At 42.3% G+C, this 19778-nt stretch overlaps 2 protein-coding genes across 12 annotated transcripts in view; one reads left to right on the forward strand and one right to left on the reverse strand.

The window, feature by feature from the left end:
* RUNX2 (RUNX family transcription factor 2) overlaps positions 1-19778 on the reverse strand; it is a 221399-nt gene that overhangs the window by 175493 nt on the left and 26128 nt on the right. The window lies entirely within an intron of this gene.
* Positions 799-19778, forward strand: part of SUPT3H (SPT3 homolog, SAGA and STAGA complex component) — a 302304-nt gene continuing 283324 nt past the window's right edge. Inside the window, exons 1-2 of one of the 4 annotated variants that reach the window (XM_054061055.1) lie at positions 799-890; positions 12243-12337. In XM_054061055.1, the coding sequence (XP_053917030.1) occupies positions 12243-12337 (95 nt within the window). In that variant the 5' untranslated portion in view covers positions 799-890. Of the gene's footprint in view, positions 891-1378; positions 1585-12242; positions 12338-13179; positions 13265-19778 lie in introns of those variants that run through there. The other 3 variants (XM_054061054.1, XM_054061053.1, XM_054061059.1) reach the window with 3 other exon arrangements.

Consider the following 19778-nt stretch of genomic DNA (forward strand, 5'->3'; position numbering starts at 1 on the left):
GCGGGGGGATGCGGGGTGGGGAGAGGCGGGGTGGGGAGAGGTGGGATGTGGGCTGCAGGGAGAGGCGGGATGCAGGGGGATGTGGGATGGGAGAAGAAGCGGGATGCAGGGGTACGTGGGATGCGGGAAGAGGCGGGATGCAGGGGCATGTGGGATGCAGGGGTATGTGGGATATGGGAAGAGGCGGGATGCAGGGGCATGTGGGATGTGGGAAGAGGCGGGATGCAGGGGTATGTGGGATGTGGGAAGAGGCGGGATGCAGGGGTATGTGGGATGTGGGAAGAGGCGGGATGCAGGGGTATGTGGGATGTGGGAAGAGGCGGGATGCAGGGGTATGTGGGATGCGGGAAGAGGCGGGATGCAGGGGTACGTGGGATGCAGGGAGAGGTGGGATGCAGGGGTATGCGGGATGCGGGAAGAGGCGGGATGCGGGATGGGGGATGTAGGAAGAGGTGGGATGCGGGATGGGGGATGCAAGGAGAGGTGGGATGCGGGGAGAGGAGGAATGCGGGGATGCAGGGAGATGCGTGACACCGGGAGAAACAGTATGCGGCAAGAGTCTGGATGCGGGATGCAGGAAAAGGCAGGATGCAGGGAGAGGTGGGAGGCGGGGAGGTGCGGGATGCAGGGAGAGGCGGGATACAGGGAGATGTGGGATGTAGGGAGAGGAGGGCTGCGGGGCTGCAGGGAGAGGCGGGCTGCGGGCTGCGGGCTGCGGGCTGCCCGGGGCCGGTTCGTGCCGGCGCGGCCGATGGAGGCGCTGCCGCGTGCCGGGCGGCTCCTCCCCCCGCGCCATCTTCCCCCGAGCGCCGGAGCCGCGGCGGGGCGGGACCCAGCCCCGAGCCCCGAGCCCCAGCCCGACCCCCGCCCGCCAGGAGGGAAGGGACGAGGTTCAACTCCTGCCCCGCGCCTTCCCTGGAGAGCGCGGACGGGGCTGAGCACCGCGACACGGGCGGCGCTGCCTCGGCTCCCGCCCGCCTCTCCTCCTTCCTCCATCGTTTCCTCCTTCCTCCATCGTTTCCTCCTTCCTCCATCGTTTTCTTCTTCCTTCCTCCTTCCCTCCTTCCTCCCTCCTTCCTCCCTCCTTCCTCCCTCCTTCCTCCCTCCTTCCTCCCTCCTTCCCTTCCTCCCTCGCTTCTTTCTCTTCCTTGCTCCTTTCTTCCTCCTTTGCTCCTTCCTTCCTCCCTCCCTCGCTTATTTCCTTTCTCCTTTGCTTCTTTCCTTTCTCCCTCGCTTCTTTTCTTTCTTCCCTGCTTCTTTCCTTCCTGCCTCACTTCTTTCCTTCCTCCCTCGCTTATTTCCTTTTTCCTTCGCTTCTTTCCTTCCTCCCTCGCTTCTTTCCTTCCTGCCTCACTTCTTTCCTTTCTCCTTCGCTTATTTCCTTTCTCCTTCGCTTCTTTCCTTTCTCCCTTGCTTCTTTCCTTCCTCCCTTGCTTCTTCCCTTCCTCCTTTGCTTCTTTCCTTCCCCCGTCACTTCCTTCTCTTCCTTCCTCCCCTGCACATCTCATCCACCTCCTCCTCCTCCTCATCCATCCATCCTCAGGGTGAGCCTTTGAGCGAGTCACCAGCGAGGGCACACAATTGGTGTGTGGCTGTTGACTAACTTCGCAGGGCTGCTCAGTTTTGGGGGGGCCTTATTCCAGGAATATTAACCCCACGGGTTCCAGTTAGGTCTGCTTGGGAGGAGGGGGTCCCTGCTTAACTCCATCCATGGTGGTGGGTTTGTGGGCTGCACAGGACACGTGAGCAGCAGCCGTGTGCCAGGCGTCACCCCTGGGGGCTCTGTGGCCGAGAGCGGGGGCTCCTTGCATGAAGGGGGCTGCTCTGGTGGCCAAGCCAAGATGCTGAGGAGCAGCCCTGGTACTGGCTGCCAGCTCGCTCCCAGCTCTGCGGCCTCTGCACCCTGCGATTTCGGGGGGAAGTGCTCCTGCCTGGGGTTGCTTGGTGCTGGGAGGTCACAGCGAGCAGCTTCTGCCAAGCCAAGACACTGAGAAGCCCCGATGCCACCTGGTACCTGCCTGCCGGCTCTGTGGCCTCTGCACCCCGTGATTTCAGGGGGAGCACTGTGCCTGGGCTCACCCGTTGCTGGGAGGTCGTGGCGAGCAGCTTCTGCCAAGCTAAGATGCTGAGCAGTGGCCCTGCCTCCAGCGATGCCACCTGGTACCTAGCGGCCAGCTCTGCAGCCTGTGCACCTTGCGATTTTGGGGGTTACTCTGGGGTTACTTGCTGCTTACACCTGGGGTTACTCGCTGCTGGCAGGTTGCGATGATCAACTTTTGCTATGTTTCGCTCTTGGTGTCAATTTTTTCATGGTCTACGGAGTTAGACATGTTGGACACTGTCCTGTTCATTGTGCCATGTGCTGTTGGGTGCTGCTAGAGGTCTTCTCCAGCCTTAATGCTTGTATGATTCTATGAAATGTCAGTAGTTTGTAATTTTACTCTGGAGGGATTGGATTTTATTTATTTTGTACAAACAGGTGTGGTGGTTTGTTGATAGGAATCCTTACAGAAATGATTGATCTTCACAGAAATTACTGGTAAATGCTAAAAACCTAGCAATAACAGATATTCCATAAGAATACTCCTTTGTGCAGGCTTTCGGAGTTTTGCTGCTTACTAACTATATACATTCTATGTACAGATCAACTGCACGTGAGCTCCTAGAAATTAATCAAATGAACGCTTTGCAGTCGGTGAATATAAAGCACATACTATAGATGCAAAATATTTGTTGCTGTGTATTTGAAGGGGAGGAAAGAGCCTGACATTGTGAACAACCAAGTGGGCTGTACGGCATTAGTATCAATGATTTATTATGAGGCATATGATTTCCTAAGAGTCAAATCTGTTTCAGGGTTTGCAGTGGTGTTGGTGATACACTTTAATTTTGTTTTGATGTCTTTGATGCAACTCCTACATCGTTCTCTTTCTCGGTCCAGGCCTCTCTTTCCCCTTGGCTTAAGGCACAGCACCCCGTGCGACTCTCACTGACTTGGCAGGATGCAGTGCACCCTCCCTTGCTCCCTTTTTGCATATCTGTCTTCGTTGTTGGCCAGATCCCAGTGGCATGGAAGGCAGTGGCAGTCTGTTAACTTCGGTGGACTTTGTAAAGGCCAATATTTGCATGTTACTAACAGGCAAATCAGCTTTTATTTTATTTTGGTTCCTTTTTGTTGTGTGTAGATGGGAATGCTGATGTTAAAAGTAGCTTTTCAAACTGCTACAGTATTTATTTATGGTTTTCTGAAAGTCTTGTCTCTGTGAGTCTGGGGAAGTGTGCAAATGTTAGGTTTCATTTAGGTAAAGAAATTCTCAGCTGCGATGAACCTGAACAAAATCTTGAGGTCCAACCAGCATATGCTGGAAAGGCAGAAGGAGAAACTCAGTCACATCTCTGATATGTAAATAAGAAATCCTTCTCTGCTTTTCTGGCATTTTACTTGTGATTTTCAAATATATGCATTTGGAAACATTGCTTAAGGTTTAACAAGATTCAGTAGCCTTTAGATTATTTGCTAAGCCTTGGAGGATCATACCCATCTGAATTACTCTCTTGGGCTCAATTTTGAATAACGTACAATGGAGCTGTCTGAAATTTGATTAGTCAGTTAGTGACTTTTCAGTATAAGCAAGCTGTAATTTAGTAAACTACAAGTGTTTTAAGAATTAGATACGTACAGTAGTCTGTAGAGTAATGCTGAACGTTGGACATGTCAGTATTGCCATCCTGTTGTGATGCCCTCAAGTGAGACCAGCTAGACGGTGTCTTTCTAGGTCATTATTGCAAGTGTGTTTTAAGGCATGAGGCCAAACCCAAACGGTGGAGAAACTAATTGATGCTCTTGCTAAAATTGTGAAATATCCAAATGTGTAGGTATACAAAGTATGTTAAGAAAAGGAAACTAGTTAGGCCTATGTTCTCGTGGAACTGGGCAGTAACGACTCGGTTAGGAGCTTCTCTGGAGCTGGTCAGATAAACTGCACGTCAAAGGGACTGAAATAGATATTAATGAGATCTGTGATCTGTGTTTCAGATACTTGGCATTCCTAGTGCTACATGTAATCATTATTAATTTAAAGTCATCTTAGTATGTGTTCATTTGCAAGCTAAGGCAGAACAGATTTCTGCTTTTTAACAATCTTCGGTGCTGTATTTTACATGTGTTTGAGTCGACTGCAAAGTTTCTGGTTGACATAATGCCTGAAACTATCACAGAACTAACAGTTGTGGTGAAAAGAGGCCAGGAGCTTGTATGGAAGAGGTGATTTGAAGCAGCTGGATATTGGCCTAACTCTTGCTAACACCTCTCAGGTAAATCTTAAGAATTATTAATACAGCTCTCCAGCGTTAAGTGCCTTTAAAAATCATGTGTTTAAGTAGCGAAGAAAAACCTGTGTTTTTGAGTAAACAAGAATACCTATTGGACATCATCTGTGAATTAGATTATTGTAAGGGGTTAGTGCTGTGAAGGTTGCTGACTTAAGTGTTAGACCTACTTCTTACAAACTAATTTTCATGACTGTAGTTTATAGTAAAGCTGTGGCTGTTGTTCCTGTAGTTTTCCTTGTGCTACGTGGTGTGCAAATAAGTAACGATGGAGGCAGACAGTTTCTGCTTTAGATATTTTAGATTTATGGTTGCAAGCAGTGATTTCAGAAAGAGGAGGAACAGTTCAGCAGTAAGAACTGGAGAAAGCTCTTATCTCAGGTCTGTATTTGACTACTCATTCTTGACTAGGAATTTTTGATGCAGACATTGATGTCCTAACTTGAGGGCAGCAGTGGGGCGAAGTATGAAATTCCTGATACACCAGAATGTTCTGTTAAGGTCAGGTGAAACTACGTTATGAGATTATTTCAGTTCTATTTCAGATAGTGAACTAAACACAGCTAAGGATGGTGTGGAAGGAGGAGGATCAATACACCTAATCGGTGTGATAGGGTAGGAAGAAAATGGCATCTTGAAAGGAGTTGAACAGATGAAGACAGGTGAAGGTCCAGAGAGAGAAATGATATTCCTGAAAGTATAGTTTAAAGCTAACAGCAAGAAGGGGCTAAATTTAGTTGTGTTTTAAAGGAGAAAGCAGCTGCATTAGCGCAACCTTAAATTTTAAGTTACTATAAATGGAACAAAAGGTAGATGGTGACCATGATGACTAATGGCTTTGCTTGCTGGCAAGTGAGGAGTAGAGCGTACTGGCAGAACAAACTTAACTTAAGTAATCTGCATAGTCACATAAAACTGTTAGGCTTCAGAAAAAGCAAAGTAGTGAGTAGGTTACAGATTGGAGTCTTCATTTTTTGTGTGCTGGAGTCAAATATGTAAGTTCTCGATGATTAATGGTTTTTATCACAAGGCTGGCAAGCACACCTTGTATTTCTTTTGCTGAAAATTGTCCATGGCTGCCGTGGGAAGGTCGTGGTCACTAAATTGTACGCCTATGCAATTATTAAATAATTACTATGGAATATTTGATATATTAGTGAAATAATGCATTTTGGAAAAAAAAAAATTGCTAGTCCAAATAGTGTTATGGTTACAGGAGCCAGATTCTGGAAGCTACAGGAAGTTTGTTATTAGATGCCTGGTCTTTACACTGCTAAGGCATTTTTAGGAAGAAAGAAAAATAGTCATCGGAGCTTCATTTGCTGTGCTACCTCAAATACTGTGTTCAGTTTTGGACTCCTCCCTCCAAGAAGGACATTAAGGGGCTGGAGAGTGTCCAGAGAAGGGAATGGAGATGGGGAAGGGGTTGGAGACCTGCAGTTATTTAGCCCGGAGAAAAGGAGGCTGAGGGGAGACCTCATCCCTGTCTGTAACTGTCTGAAAGGAGGTTGTAGGAGGTGGGTGTTGGTCTCCCGGGGAAGAGAGGAAATGGCCTCAAGTTGCACCAGGGCAGGTTCAGACTGGATGTCAGGCAACATTTCTTCATGGAAAGGATTCTCAGGGGCTGCCCAGGGAGGTGGCGGAGTCCCCATCCCTGGAGGGGTTTAAAAGCCGGGCAGATGAGGTGCTCAGGGATCTGGTTTAGTAGTGGGCAGGGACGGTTGGTCTCGGTGATCTCAAAGGTCTTTTCCAACCAAGCAATTCTGTAATTCTGTGATGAACTGTCAGATGTGACATGGAGTTCTGCAGAAAGTGCTGCACATTCAGTTCAGCGGGAGGTGGGCATATACGTTAGATTAATTTTTCCTCCTTTCGTGGTTAAAAGCAAGTAAATTGCTCTGGGGAAAGACAGAGCTCTGATTAGACTGGAGTTAGAAACTATGAGAAGTGTTGGTAAACATCTCCAGATGTAGAGGCATACCTCTCATGTAAGATTATGCTGTATGTTTCTCAGTCTCAAATAAAATAGTTACATCTGTGTATTAGTATTCTTTCAGTAGTCCAGACCATTCTGTGGTCTGTTTCAGAAGAGTCTTAAATAACTGTCATGTTGAACTTGCGGATGGACAAATAATAGCTTAGAATATGAGTAATTTTGAGTAGAATACGGTGTGTTTTGCTCAGAATGGAGTCAGAAGGTTTTGCTATAGTCTGTAGTTGGTTATTGACTTCCCCCCCCCCGCCCCGGGAAGTCAGTGAGAGAAAGTTGTGCTTGTTTTCTGCTTTCATTGAAGGTCTATGTATAAAATTAATGCACAGATACTTTCTTATGAGTTGCAGAAATAAACATTAAAGATTGTTTTATCTCCAGGATGTGGAACAGGTCAGTTTTAATGTTAAAATCAGGAAGATACATTTTATTCTTTGGACCAAAATCTGTGCTTAGGTGTATTTGGACATGTATTTTACCCTTTGCTATCAGACAATGTGTAACTTCTGTAATGGGAAAAGAACGACTGAGTTGCCCTATAAAAGGAGAGGGGGGAATGATGTTCAGTTGTGGTCCTTATATTTGTGGGGGCTTTCCCAGCATATTTCACTCTTAAAGAAGAGTTCACAGTTGAAGAGGAGATACTTATTTGTCTGGGTGGTGAAAGCTGGGCTGTGCATTGACCGCTAGATGAATATTTCTTTCTGGTATTTGCTTTAGAACAGAATCATCATAAGCCTCCAGTCTATCAGGTGCTAAATGGAAGCAGCAGTAGCAGATGTAGTGTGTTACCCTTAGCATGAACAGTGCATGCACTCCGCTTTGTGATACTCTGTTAATTAATTAAAAAATGAAAGAAAGCTGAAATTGCATCCCTAGCTTTGAACAATGTTATTGTGTGCAGACCTGATGCAGATGTGTCACTGCCTGCCCACAGACTGCTATGAATCCTGGATTTGGTCTGGCTGTTCCTTGGAAGTTTGTGCCTTTTCTTCATCTGCTTGGCTTTTAAGAGGCCATATTTAGAGAATGTGGAAGCTGTCTTACTGCCTATTAGCAAAGCCATTTCTTAATTGTTACACAAGAAGCTGATTTTTTTGGACCTCAACAGGTTAGAGGATAAAGGTGTTTCATTATATGTTTCGAATCATTAATTTGTAGAAAAATCTAGGTCATCCCTGCATTGTACTTATCGGAGACCTTGTAGAATGTGGTTCCAGCCTGCTTGGACAGCTTGGGTGAACTTAAAGACTTAATACTCTAGTGCTTTAGTATCCAGTTATTCCATGCTGCTGGGAGAGTGAAATCAGCAAAACAATATAATGACAGAATCATGGAATCGCTTGGTTGGAAAAGACCTGTGAGATTGAGTCCAACCATACCTGTCCACAACTAAACCAGATCCCTGAGCACCTCATCTAACCATCTTCTAAACCCCTCCAGGGATGGGGACTCCACCACTTCCCTGAGCAGCCTCTGCCAGTGCCATACGCACACACACACACATATATCTACTCTGTATGATATGGGGATTTTTAACTTACTTTCTTTTTATTTTCCTTTTTTAGTACTTTTGAGCACACACTGAGAAAGCCAGTCTTGCATGTGATCAGCTGAGTTTATGGTTGTGTGGCAGTGAAATCCTCAGTGGTAGCAGACTAAATCTAAGTACTTTGCAGTAGAGAGTGGGAAAACCAAAGCGTAATTTTAATTTTGTGTTAATTCATAGTCATCTCAGCTCTTATTTCCTTCCTGTTTTGTTTGGGTTTCTAGAAATGAAAATGTGACAGTCTTTAAATTTTTGCATGATTTTGAGTTGTATGCAAAACGTATTTGTGAAAGGCAAGAAAAGAGGGCTGGTGCGGTAACCATGCTAGATGTATGTTTGATGAACTGAGTTATCATAACAGTAAATTCTACCCTAATTTGTTATTTCATGTAAAAGTTTATGGAGGGACACTGCTTTTTGAGTAATTCTGCACCTTCTTTTGCCTGTAATGGAGATGGATAAAATCCATGAGACTCCACTTTTGTTTTAAACTGACCAGGTTTAGATTTGGTACTTGAGGACATGGTTTAGCAGGCATGGTGGGGTTGGGCTGATGGTTGGACTGGACAAGCTAAGAGGTCTCTTCCAACCGTAATGACTCTATGATTCTATAAATGACTTCGAGATTACTGTATATGCTTTAAAGTCTCGATTATGTATACCTCTTAGTGTAAACATAGTGTGTTATTACACATTTAATTGCAATATTGTTACTTATGGCAAAAGAGTTTGTAAAACTTGGATCTGTTTGGGTAGGAACTTATGATTAGTCCAAATAGTGTTTATCAGACGTTATCTTCTCCTGACTGGAGTTCGTGATTAAAATACAGCATGTTGAAATAATCTGTGGCCTAATCTGAACATCTGAATTCATTTTGTAGAATATGGCAAACAGCTGCATTTCAGTTCAGAGCTAAAACAAATACAGTATATTGACCCGTTGAAGATTACAGTAGGCTTTTCAGTTCCATGTTAGCTGAACTTATTGAAGAAAATTGATTTGAGTACTTCTGCTTTTGAATGATTTATTTTTTTTAATGTCCGGAAGAAAGGAAATAGAACATACGGATGGTGGGACTTTGATGTGTAAAGAACTTAATTATCTAAACCATCAAACAAAATGTGGGCTGTGGAAGTAATTATTGTGAAGGGTCTGATGAAGCCTGACAAGCTGTTGTTTTTTTGTGTCAAGAAAATGCTGTACACCTGCTTGATTTGAAAGTTAAATCATTTGGTTGCAATAGGGAGACCAAGTTTTTAGTGACGCAGTAGCTGATAAACTTTCAGCTCTCAAACCCACTGATACTTATACAGATGTACAGGCCTCCGAGTTCATAGAATGAACCGTAGATGGTTTGGGTTGGAAGGGACCTCAAAGCCCATCCAGTCCCACCCCTGCCATGGGCAGGGACACCTCCCACGGGCCCAGGCTGCTCCAAGCCCCATCCAAACTGGCCTGGAACCCCTCCAGGGATGGGGCAGCCACAGCTTCCCTGGGCAACCTGGGCCAGGGCCTCCCCACCCTCAACATGAAGATGTTCTTCCTAATGTCTAATCTAAACCTTTCCCCTTCCAATTTGCAGCCATTTCCCCTCATCCTGTCACTCCATGCCCTTGGAAAGAGCTCCTCCCCAGCTTTCCTGGAGCCCCTTTCATCACTGGAAGCTGCTCTAACGTCTCCTGGAGCCTTCTCTTCTCCAGGCTGAACAATCCCAACTCTTTCAGCCTCTACTCAGAGCAGAGGAGCTTCAGCCAGTTTTTTTAATTAAACTGTTCTTGTACACCTGTAGGGCAGGAACTGTAGAAAGTATTCACTCTAAAATAGGATATGCTTGAATCACAAGTCTTATGCTCTGAAGCGGTAACTATGGAATTATGTTCCATGTTTTGGGAGAATTTTGGGAGAATACTTCATAAACTAGCAGAACAGAACCTCGTGATGGGTAGTGGACAGGTGTGGTTAGACTCAATGATCTCAGAGGTCTTTTCCAACCTAGGGATTCTATGATTCTTTGATTTTATGAAAAAAACCCAAAAATTAAAAAACCCTGAAGTCTTTACATGTAAGTCAGTCTTTGAGCTTTAAGGCACATAGGATTGGTATGTGTTAGGATTTTTTTCTACAGCTGTTTTAGAAAGAACTTATTGAGTCTTTCCTCTCACTACTGTCTCCAGAGTCTGAGGAGGATACAGAATTTACAATGCATTCATTTAGATTTAAGAATATTGATGCTGTGACGGTGGATATAGAGCTACTAAAATGAATGATAATCAATTCCAATCAAATAATAAACAGTAAAACACGTATAAATTTCAAACTCTTTGGGCTGTTGCTGGGTACCTTTGCAGCCTCCTCTTCACTCCCTTCCATGGCTCCACAGAGCTTTCCTAGAGATACTCCCACCTTCCTTCATGTTCTTGGTGGGTTTCACTTTCTTTTATCTTTAACTCACTCGTGTGACTGTTTAGATTCTAAGACTCTGGTAACTGCTGATTATGGCAGGATCCTGCTAGCGCTTAAGCCTGGTTGTAACTACTCATATGATTAAAATCAGACTCCAATGGGAGTAAACTTGTGATTAAAGTTACATGTGTGCCTAAGTGCTTGCAGGATGGGGGTCTGAACTTGAATCTGCTTGAAGATGAACAGAAGTCTGTGAAAATCTACGTGAAAGCCTTAATAAACACATATCCAATAGCGTAAACTTATGATTTTGGTATTTAGAGTAATGCAAGTAACGTGATTGCTTTCAGTGCTTTTAATAGCATTTAATATAAATCTGTTTGTGCACTTTCAAATTATTTTTTAGAAAAGAAATTATCTTAACTGTAAAATTCAGAAGTGGAGAAAGGTAGGATCTCTTTAGAGGTCCTATAGCAAAGCAAACTATATTCACATATGCTTTTCATTGTCATTACTACTGCTACTAGTAATGGTACAAGAAATAAGCAGTGCAACTCAACTGTTACTAGTGTGCAGCAAGCTACAAGAGCAAGAAACGTGGTAGGAATATGTTCTGTTTATCAGGAGCCTTACGTAGTGTGTGCAGCGCTTTGTTAAAAAGAAATCTTGAAGGGAAAAATGAAACTCCCTGTACTGCATTTATAGAGTTTTCTATAATTAAATAAATTTTGATTTGACAGTGTTTTAGTAGATGAAGTTATTTTTAAAAATGAAATTACCTACAGGCATTTGACTTGTTTTGATTAAAGAGGAAAATGCAGATGCGTTGGTTAATTTATGGAACAAGAGTAGGACTGTCTTGTGTATTTAAAGGGAAATTTGCATTGAAAGGCTGTAAAACATTTTGTATAAAGATAGTACCCTTAGTCATATAAATATTATCACAGAATCATATAATGGTTTGGGTTGGAAGAGACCTCAAAGCCCGCCCAGTTCCTCCCCTGCCATGGGCAGGGACCCCTCCCACTGGCTCAGGCTGCTCCAAGCCCCATCCAACCTGGCCTGGAACCCCTCCAGGGATGGGGCAGCCACAGCTTCCCTGGGCACCCTGGGCCAGGGACTCACCACCCTCAGCGCGAAAAGTGTCTTCCTAGTGTCTAATCTAAATCTTACCCCTTCTAATTTAAAGCCATTCCCCTCGTCCCATCACTCCAGGCCCTTGAAAAGAGCCCTTCCTCAGCTTTCCTGGAGCCCCTTTCAGCACTGGAAGCTGCTCTAAGGTCTCCCTGCAGCCTTCTCCTCTCCAGGCTGAACAACCCCAACTCTCTCAGCCTCTCCTCAGAGCAGAGGTGCTGCAGCCCTCGCATCATCTTCATAGCCTCCTCTGGACCCATTCCAACAGTTCCATATGATCCCACTCTTTCTAATGCATTTCTGTTTTGAAGACTTAAAAATGTGTGTGCCTAAAGCTGCTGTTCTAGAAAGGGAGCTTGCGATCGTGGTGCTCATTGAGGTTTTTCTGGCTTTTTCTGAGATTTTGTTTTCCTCCTCTTGGTCTCGCTGGAGACAGCATGGGTGTGGTTTACTAGTGTTTAGGATACTGCAGGAATATAAAAGGATGTTTTGGGTAGCAAGATAGTGGTCTCTAAAAAAATACCATTTATTCCGGAACAGCAGTGTTTTTATCTTAACTCTTTTCTGCTGGTGTTCTGAGGAGATCCCTCAATGGGTTGCTGAGATGGTAATTTTCAAAACAGCAGACAATCCAATACTTTGAGTACCATGAACACCAACTGTCGTGTTTGCTGCAGTGTCACATAAACTTCTCTTTGCATGCAGATTCTTTGCATTCAAGCCTACCCCAAAAAGCTTTTCCTCCCTTTTAACTATCTAGTTAGAAGTGTATATATATGCTTTCTGTAAAATAAAATGCAAGTATTTTAAGTGCTGTTATTTCTTTGTTTACTCAGATGAGCAGCACTGTGGCTAGCCCAATGTCGACGGTTGCCTCTTCAAGCGGTGGAAGAAAATCGACCAGCTTTACGCCCGAATTGCAAAGTATGATGTAAGTAATCAGTCAGAGTATCTGGGAACATCTACACTTTGTATGCATCTTTTAGCTGGTTTCTTAAAATGCAGGGATAAGAGGGGTGGGAGGGAAAGAAAAGCAGGTGTTAGTGATGGAACTGTTAGTATTTCTGATCTGTAAAGCATTCAGAGGTAAGTTAGAGCAATGAAAAGCACACATTGTACTGAAAGTCCTGCTGAGTAAACAAATGAATTTTTAATATTACTTTAGAAAGCATTGAAGACCTGTATTTCTCAGTCCTTCATGAAAGGAAGCTAAGCTTCCTGTTGTCATATTCCTATATTCCTATTGTCTCTGACCAATGAGAAGGGGCTGGAGAACGAGGGTTATGAGGAGCAGCTGGGGGACCTGGGGTTATTTCAGCGGGAGAAAAGGAGGCTGAGGAGAGACCTTATTCCTGTTTGCAATTGCCTGAAGGGAGGTTGTAGTGAGGTGAGTGCTGGTCTCTTCTCCCAAGTAACAAAGGATAGGATGAGGGGAAATGGCCTCAAGATTCTATGACTCTATTTAAATAAATATTTTATATTGCCATCTTTCAGTACTAATACAGAGATGCAGACTGCTGAGATCATGATATTGCTGGTGAAATTAAGATGTGGAACAGTTGTGAATAACTGGGTTTTGTCAGAAAGTAAGTGAAATTAAGTGAAAGTTACTTGCTGTTGTAAATTAACAGTGGGCTCTTAGAAACCTAGCTCCAAGCTGCAACTTTATATGAGTTTGTAGTTTACAGCTTCTAAAATCTTAAATGTTATTTGACCAGATGGGTCTTGTTAGTCCTAAAGATATTTGCATAATCAGAAGGATTTCTTCTGTAGAAGTCATCTTTATCTTGACTGGTAACCTGCTACACTGGGATGACTGCGAATCTTCATTCATCACAGTTTCACCTGACACTATATGGTATTTTTTCCTCTTTTTATGTGTATCCTAGACACTGTGCTGTCAGGGTGGGGACAGGGGCTTGTTTCCATGTGGATTTCTGCTCCTCTTGATTTATCAAGCACTTTAAAAAATATTTCAGCCTCGAGCTGAAAGGCCTCTAACCTCTGCGGCTGCTCAGAGCTTGGCTATAGTGCCTTATGTCTAAATTGTACATTTTTTAAGAAATATATAATTACAAATGTTAGGTATGGGGAGGGGAGAGGATGCGTGTTTGCCAGTTGCTGAGCTCAGCTCCACATGAAAGGGAGCTTTGCTTTATGAAATCTTGCAAAAATGTCCTACAGGGTTTTTCCCTACATTCATTTGTCAGAGTTGAAATGAAGAAAGGTCGTCCCACGGTACTGAGAGATAAATCCATGGTTTCAAAAGATAGTGGTAATCATTGGCTCCTTTCGCTGGTCTTAGCTCTGACCGTCCAGGATGTTGTTTAAGATAGGATGAGATAAGGAGGGATGAACTTAACAGGGAATTAATTTTGGGCTGCTGATCTTTACTCTGGAAAGATCATTGACAATGCCTGATATTTGAGAGCTGCTTTTTATACAGTGTTGCTTCATATTTTCTTAAGTAATTTTTAATCAGCTATATAAAAATCGAAGTAGTTACAGCATCCACCTTCTGACCTGTAGGTGGGTAACTATGTTTTAATGATAGGGAAATTTTGTTAATTAAAATTATAGATGAAGCCTGAGTGTTGCAATGATGCTGTCCTTTCGATCGTTTTACTTTAGGTCATTCTTTGCTGAATATCAATTAGTGTCTTTGCAAGTGACTTTGAATATTATGTGGTGTGAGTTAAAATTTTTAGATAGTCTCGTTTGAAATGTTCTACTCTCTTCCTTCCCTCCTTCCCCTTTCCATTGTGTAGAGCTGAAGATTAGGATATAAAGCATGTTAGATCTTTATTTTTATTTATATGTTTATAAACACGTCCAAATGTATATATAAATATTTTTTTCTTGCCAGTTGCCTTCCATAACCATAAAGAAGTTAAAGTAATTCAAACCTCCACAGATCATAATTATTTACCTACGTGAAAACTGAATTTGGCTTTTTAACATAATGGGAATATTTAACATTTTAGTATTGCTGTGTCACACTTGATACACTTTTTGTTTTTACTTATTTTGTATATGTAAATGAGCTCATTTAGGAGTGAAAAGGTATTTTAAGTCACTTTAGACTACATTTGAACTGCTTTTTTGGTTTTGTTTTGGTCACTTGTGGATGTAATGCAAGTCCCCCTGCTTTCGCAGCTCACTCATGCTCAGCCTGTTCTCAACACCACTCACTGCTACTTTTAGGGGATACAGGATTTTATGCAGGTTAAATGATGGTAAGAAGATTGTTGTCATGCTTGCTCCCTCATATGTTGTAGATTTACCTTCACTATCGTGTGATGTTCTGTGATTTGAATTGCTATATGGGCAGGAGATATAAAAGGAATTACTTCTTTCTGTTAAATTCTACAAAGAGTTCCCTGTCCGAAAGTCAAAGATACAATTTATTTCCAGTTAAATGTCCTTGAGAGACTACAAGATTGTTGCTAAGTGGAGCATGGGATACATTCCACTAGCATATTTTTCAGTGTAATGTAAATGAGTAGATGAGTTCTGCATTAATAACCCAGTGGTTTGCTTCACTGAGTTCGTTTTAGGTAGAAAAGTATTAGTTCTCCCCGTCCAAGAGAATTCGGTTTAGTTACTGTTCACGTCTATTATAGTCATCTACAGTGGAAAATAGTGGTGTTCTTGCTGGAGAAAATAACTGTAACTGTGTTTAAAAAACAAAAAGCAGTGGTGAAGACTGGAGTTGAAGAAGCTTGTGCATCGATTCAGTTCAGTATCTGGGGAGCCTGCGTTTTATTTAATTGTGGACTTCCTGATAAAGGATTTTGGAACTCCCGTCCCCGCCAATATGCACATGATTCTGTCAGAATGTAGGAGTTATTGTTGGCCATATACATGGAAGAAATAGACGTATTCCTTTTGCTTCAGAACTGGTGCAGTTACACTTCGAAAGCTATGCAAACAGATCCTCTCTGCTTTAGAGGAACAGTTTTCACGCTTTCATTAAACTGGTAGGAGCTGAAGAAATTCCTTGAATGTAATGAGCTCATTGAAAGTTACATTTTTATTGTTTGCTGGTAAAAGAAGAGACTTTGGACACGATACAGTGCTAGGGATGAACCACGTGGAGAAAAAATGACAGCTGTTTCTTTTGGCCGAGGCCGCAAAATGAAGTTACCACTTTAAAAGAACTTTCCAGGCTCTGACAGAAGCTGACATTTTTTATAAACTACATAATTTAGGAAGTTGCAGATTCTCTTATTTAGATGATTTATAACAAATCCATGCTGACTTCCTAAGGTCCTGGGAAATAGTAAAGGCTGGAGCATTAGAGTGCAGAAAAGGTAACAACTTTCTTAAAGAAAAGAAAATAGAGGCTCTCTCTCTGCATAGTTTGTTTTTGTGAAGTCAGGTAGGATCATCCCCTTCCTATGGATTGTCATCCATCCTAATTGAGAAGGAGGGAAATGTATAGGAGCCCTGAAATGGAACCTCAAAATACTGCAGAAAAGCTGTCTTTAATATGTAAAAGTGAAATATATGTATTTTTTTGTAACAAATAAAATGATTCTGTAGTTATTTAAAAACTTTATTTGAATATGAAGAAAATCTTGTTTGTCAGAAAAAAATGTTGTGTATGATGTCTGTTCTCCTTGCAGATAGTTTCAGTATAACTGGCGATAGTACTTAATATGCTGATTACCGTAAGAGGAATGTAGATTTAATTAAAAGCATCAGACTGTCCCAGACCACCCAAGAACATGTAAATTTACAATTTACCTTTTGCATGGGTATGTTTAGCTTTTAATTGGAACATTGTAATTATTTGATGTTTATCTTCTAACCTTTAAAGAAACATAACGCTTCGTCAGTTTTCCTTTGCACAGTGGCAGTATCGTCGCCAATGGGGTTATTCCTAATAAAGGAATGGGGTTCCCTGAGAGGTGCTGCAGTCCCTGTCCCTGGATGGGTATAAAGCCGGGTAGGTGAAATGCTCAGGGATCTGTTTTAGTAGTGGAACGGTACGGTTGGACTTGATGATCTCAAAGGTCTTTTCCAACCAAATGATTCTACGATTCCTTTCACTCCCACATCCGTAATTTGTATTTGAATATTTTATTATGTTACCATAGAACTTACAGGTGTAAATCATTTTAAAAGTTTTCAGTGGGTCAGAGAGTGCATTTTGTTGGGGTTTGTTTTACAAAGCTTTATTAGGATGATCTACAACCTGTTTCCAAACTAGCTGCTAACCTTAGGTCAGCTGTGCTTAAATTATAGCTCTGCCCCTTAGATTCACAACCGTGATGATTTCACAGTAGCAGTTAAAATACATCATGTGGTTGAGATCATCTATTTTGTAGTATAAGCACTGCTGTGCTGGAGAACATAGAGAGAAGGCAGTGGAGCTGGGGAAGGGGCTGGAGAACAGGGGTTATGGGGAGCAGCTGAGGGACCTGGGGTTGTTCAGCCTGGAGAAAAGGAGGCTGAGGGGAGTCCTCATCACTGTCTACAGCTGCCTGAGAGGAGGTTGTGGTGATGTGGGTTCTGAGCTCTTCTCCCAGGTGACAGGCTTTATCAGTGAAGAACTTTTTCCTAATAGTCATATTACATTTTCCTAATGCTTTCAGTGTGTAAAACAACTCGGAGAGTTCTTTCCTAGATTTAATGAATGCTACATTAGGTGAGGAAGTCATGATTCAGTCATGTTTTTCTGTATATATGTGTGTGTATGTTTGGAGGTGCGTTTATAGCTCTAAGGACAGTGGATGCTGTAGCTGACTAGCAATATCTTAAACATTTCTGTGTGGTAGGGTATGGGTAGGTAATAGATTTAAGAGTAACTTGAATTACATTTTTAAGTTTCTTTTTCAGTTGCTTATAACTCTCTAAGGTAGTTCTGTGATGAAAAAGTTTCAGTAGTTTATACTAAAGGGCAAATTTGAGCAAGGTTTTTGTTTCAGTTCAGAGTTATCAGAGTGTGGAAAACCACTTGCATTTGCTTATGTTCTTTTTATAAATGCCTACTAAAACAACTGAAAAGTAAAATTAGAAACTTGTTTTGAGTGACTCTGATCTATGGCACTGCTGTTAGTAGAGAAGTTGCAGTGCTTTAAGGAAAACTCGAAATCATGGTTCCATTTAAGATGAAAAAGGGAAGATTTAGATTAGATATTAAGAAGAAATGTTTTGCTGTGAGGGTGGGGAGGCCCTGGCCCAGGTTGCCCAGGGAAGCTGTGCTGCTCCATCCCTGGAGGGGTTCCAGGCCAGGTTGGATGGGGCTTGGAGCAGCCTGGGTCAGTGGGAGGTGTCCCCGCCCACGACAGCAGGTGGAACTGGATGATCTTTAAGGTCCCTTCCAACTCAAACCATTCTATGATTCTGTTTTTGTCTCTGTTAATTTTCAGCTTACAATCATTGCTGTTGCAGGTAGCTTTTCAGAAGCTATAGAGGATACAGAGCTCATAGCTTCTATCTCTTTGCTTTTTCCCTTTTCTTTCATTTTCTTTCTGTCCACTTGTGCAAACACACTAATGAAGCACAAAAACTAACTTGAAATACCTCTAGAAATATGTAAAACTGATAACTAGTGACTGCTGGTTCTACTGGGGCATCGTGTGTATTTCACTGTACCCCAGAAAAACGTGAGAAGGTGAGTTAGTCTTTGCCTTTGCGTTGCTGGTGTTATTAATCTTACTAAGATTAGTGTGGTATTTTGGATCTTCTGAATGCTACTGATTGTGCTGCAGAAATTGCCCCCAGGAAAGGGATTTGTGTGTGTGTGTGTGTGTGTGTGTGTGTGCATAGAGCATAAGAAACTAAAACAAATGGAAGATTTCCCTGTTGAGCTCAATACAATGATATGCGTCTTCTGTTCTTTTTAATCAGATTACTTCTGGGTATATAAAATGGAACACTATGCAGAATAATCTCTATGTTGCTGACCCTGAAAGCTTTCCACTGGAGTACTCTTTTCAGTAATTATTTCGTATGCACTGAGGCTTTGCTGTGTAATGGAGCCAACTTTCAGCATCGCTCCCATAGTAATATTTTCGATGATATTTGCCAGTTTAAAGTGAACAGCAGAGAGTGGTTTTAGAGCTCTGGTCACTCACAGGGCATCTAGGTTGAGTATGCCTTGATTTTAGACTCTCAGACATTGCATGATATGAATGTTTATTTTTTATTTCCTATATATAATGTGATCTTGCAAAATCCACTCTTTTTATTGTCTGTTGCAACCTTATCAATCAAATAAATTACTTTTAAGGATTAGTATTCCTAGAACTCTGTTCTACTTATTTAGGATTTCTCATCTGTTCTCAGATGGCAATATCTCAAGGAATAACATTGTAAATTTTTGAATGTGAAATGAAATTATCAAAAGTTTTATCTCTGAACTAATCTCTTCTCCAACTGAGATATTTGGATAACCCCTGCTGACTTGAGTGGGATTGCAATGTGTTCAGCATTGAAGGCCTGGAAGATCTCACTGATTTCTTCTAGTATCGCATATTAAATTTATTTTCAAATACAGAAATGCAAATTCTGTTTGATAATACCAATGCTTATGTGTGCTAAACCAGCGTATTGTTATCAGTTAGGAAGTTCAGGGAACTTGTTGCTCACTGCTGAAGAAATGCAGACCATATGTAACATTAAAGAAACGATTCCTACAGCTGTGCTTTGGCAGATTGTGTTTGTACATTAATCCAGTTTTGAATATCAGAATAATTATAATCTAAGTAATTTGAGTCATTGCAATTGCGTGGATAACTTAAAAAAATAGAATCATAGACTGGTTTGGGTTGGAAGGGACCTCAAAGCCCATCCAGTCCCACCCCTGCCATGGGCAGGGACACTTCCCACTGGCCCAGGCTGCTCCAAGCCCCAGTGCTCGTACACAATATGCATTTTGTGCTGTCTGCAAGACGTTATTTACCGGTGCATATTTTACCTAAAGTATTTTATTCTATGTTTTACTAAGATAAATTTTAAAAGTCATTCTTGGTCTGACAAAGATTTTGGACAAGAATTGGAAATCACGCCTCTGAGCTGTTTACAGTTACGCTGCCACTTGTTTTTTATACCCATCTAGTTTTGTTATCCTAGTCTTTGGAACACAAATGGGGGTTTTTACATCTCTCTGACAATGAGGTTGTTGCTGGTAAGTCCAGTTCACAGTTGTTAAACCGCAGCCTTGGTTGTTTAGTGCTTTTATTTTATTTTTTTTTCTGTTATGCCCAAATGTAGAATGACAGACTGACCTGAGCTGGAAGGGACCTACAAGGCTCACTCAGTCCAACTCCTGTCCCTGCACAGGCCACCCCAACATTCACCCCGTGGGGCTGAGGGCCTTGGCCAAATGCTTCTGGAATATTATCAGGCTGTGACTGCTTCCC

Source organism: Cuculus canorus, chromosome 3 (assembly GCF_017976375.1).
Source record: "Cuculus canorus isolate bCucCan1 chromosome 3, bCucCan1.pri, whole genome shotgun sequence".
NCBI lineage: Eukaryota > Metazoa > Chordata > Aves > Cuculiformes > Cuculidae > Cuculus > Cuculus canorus.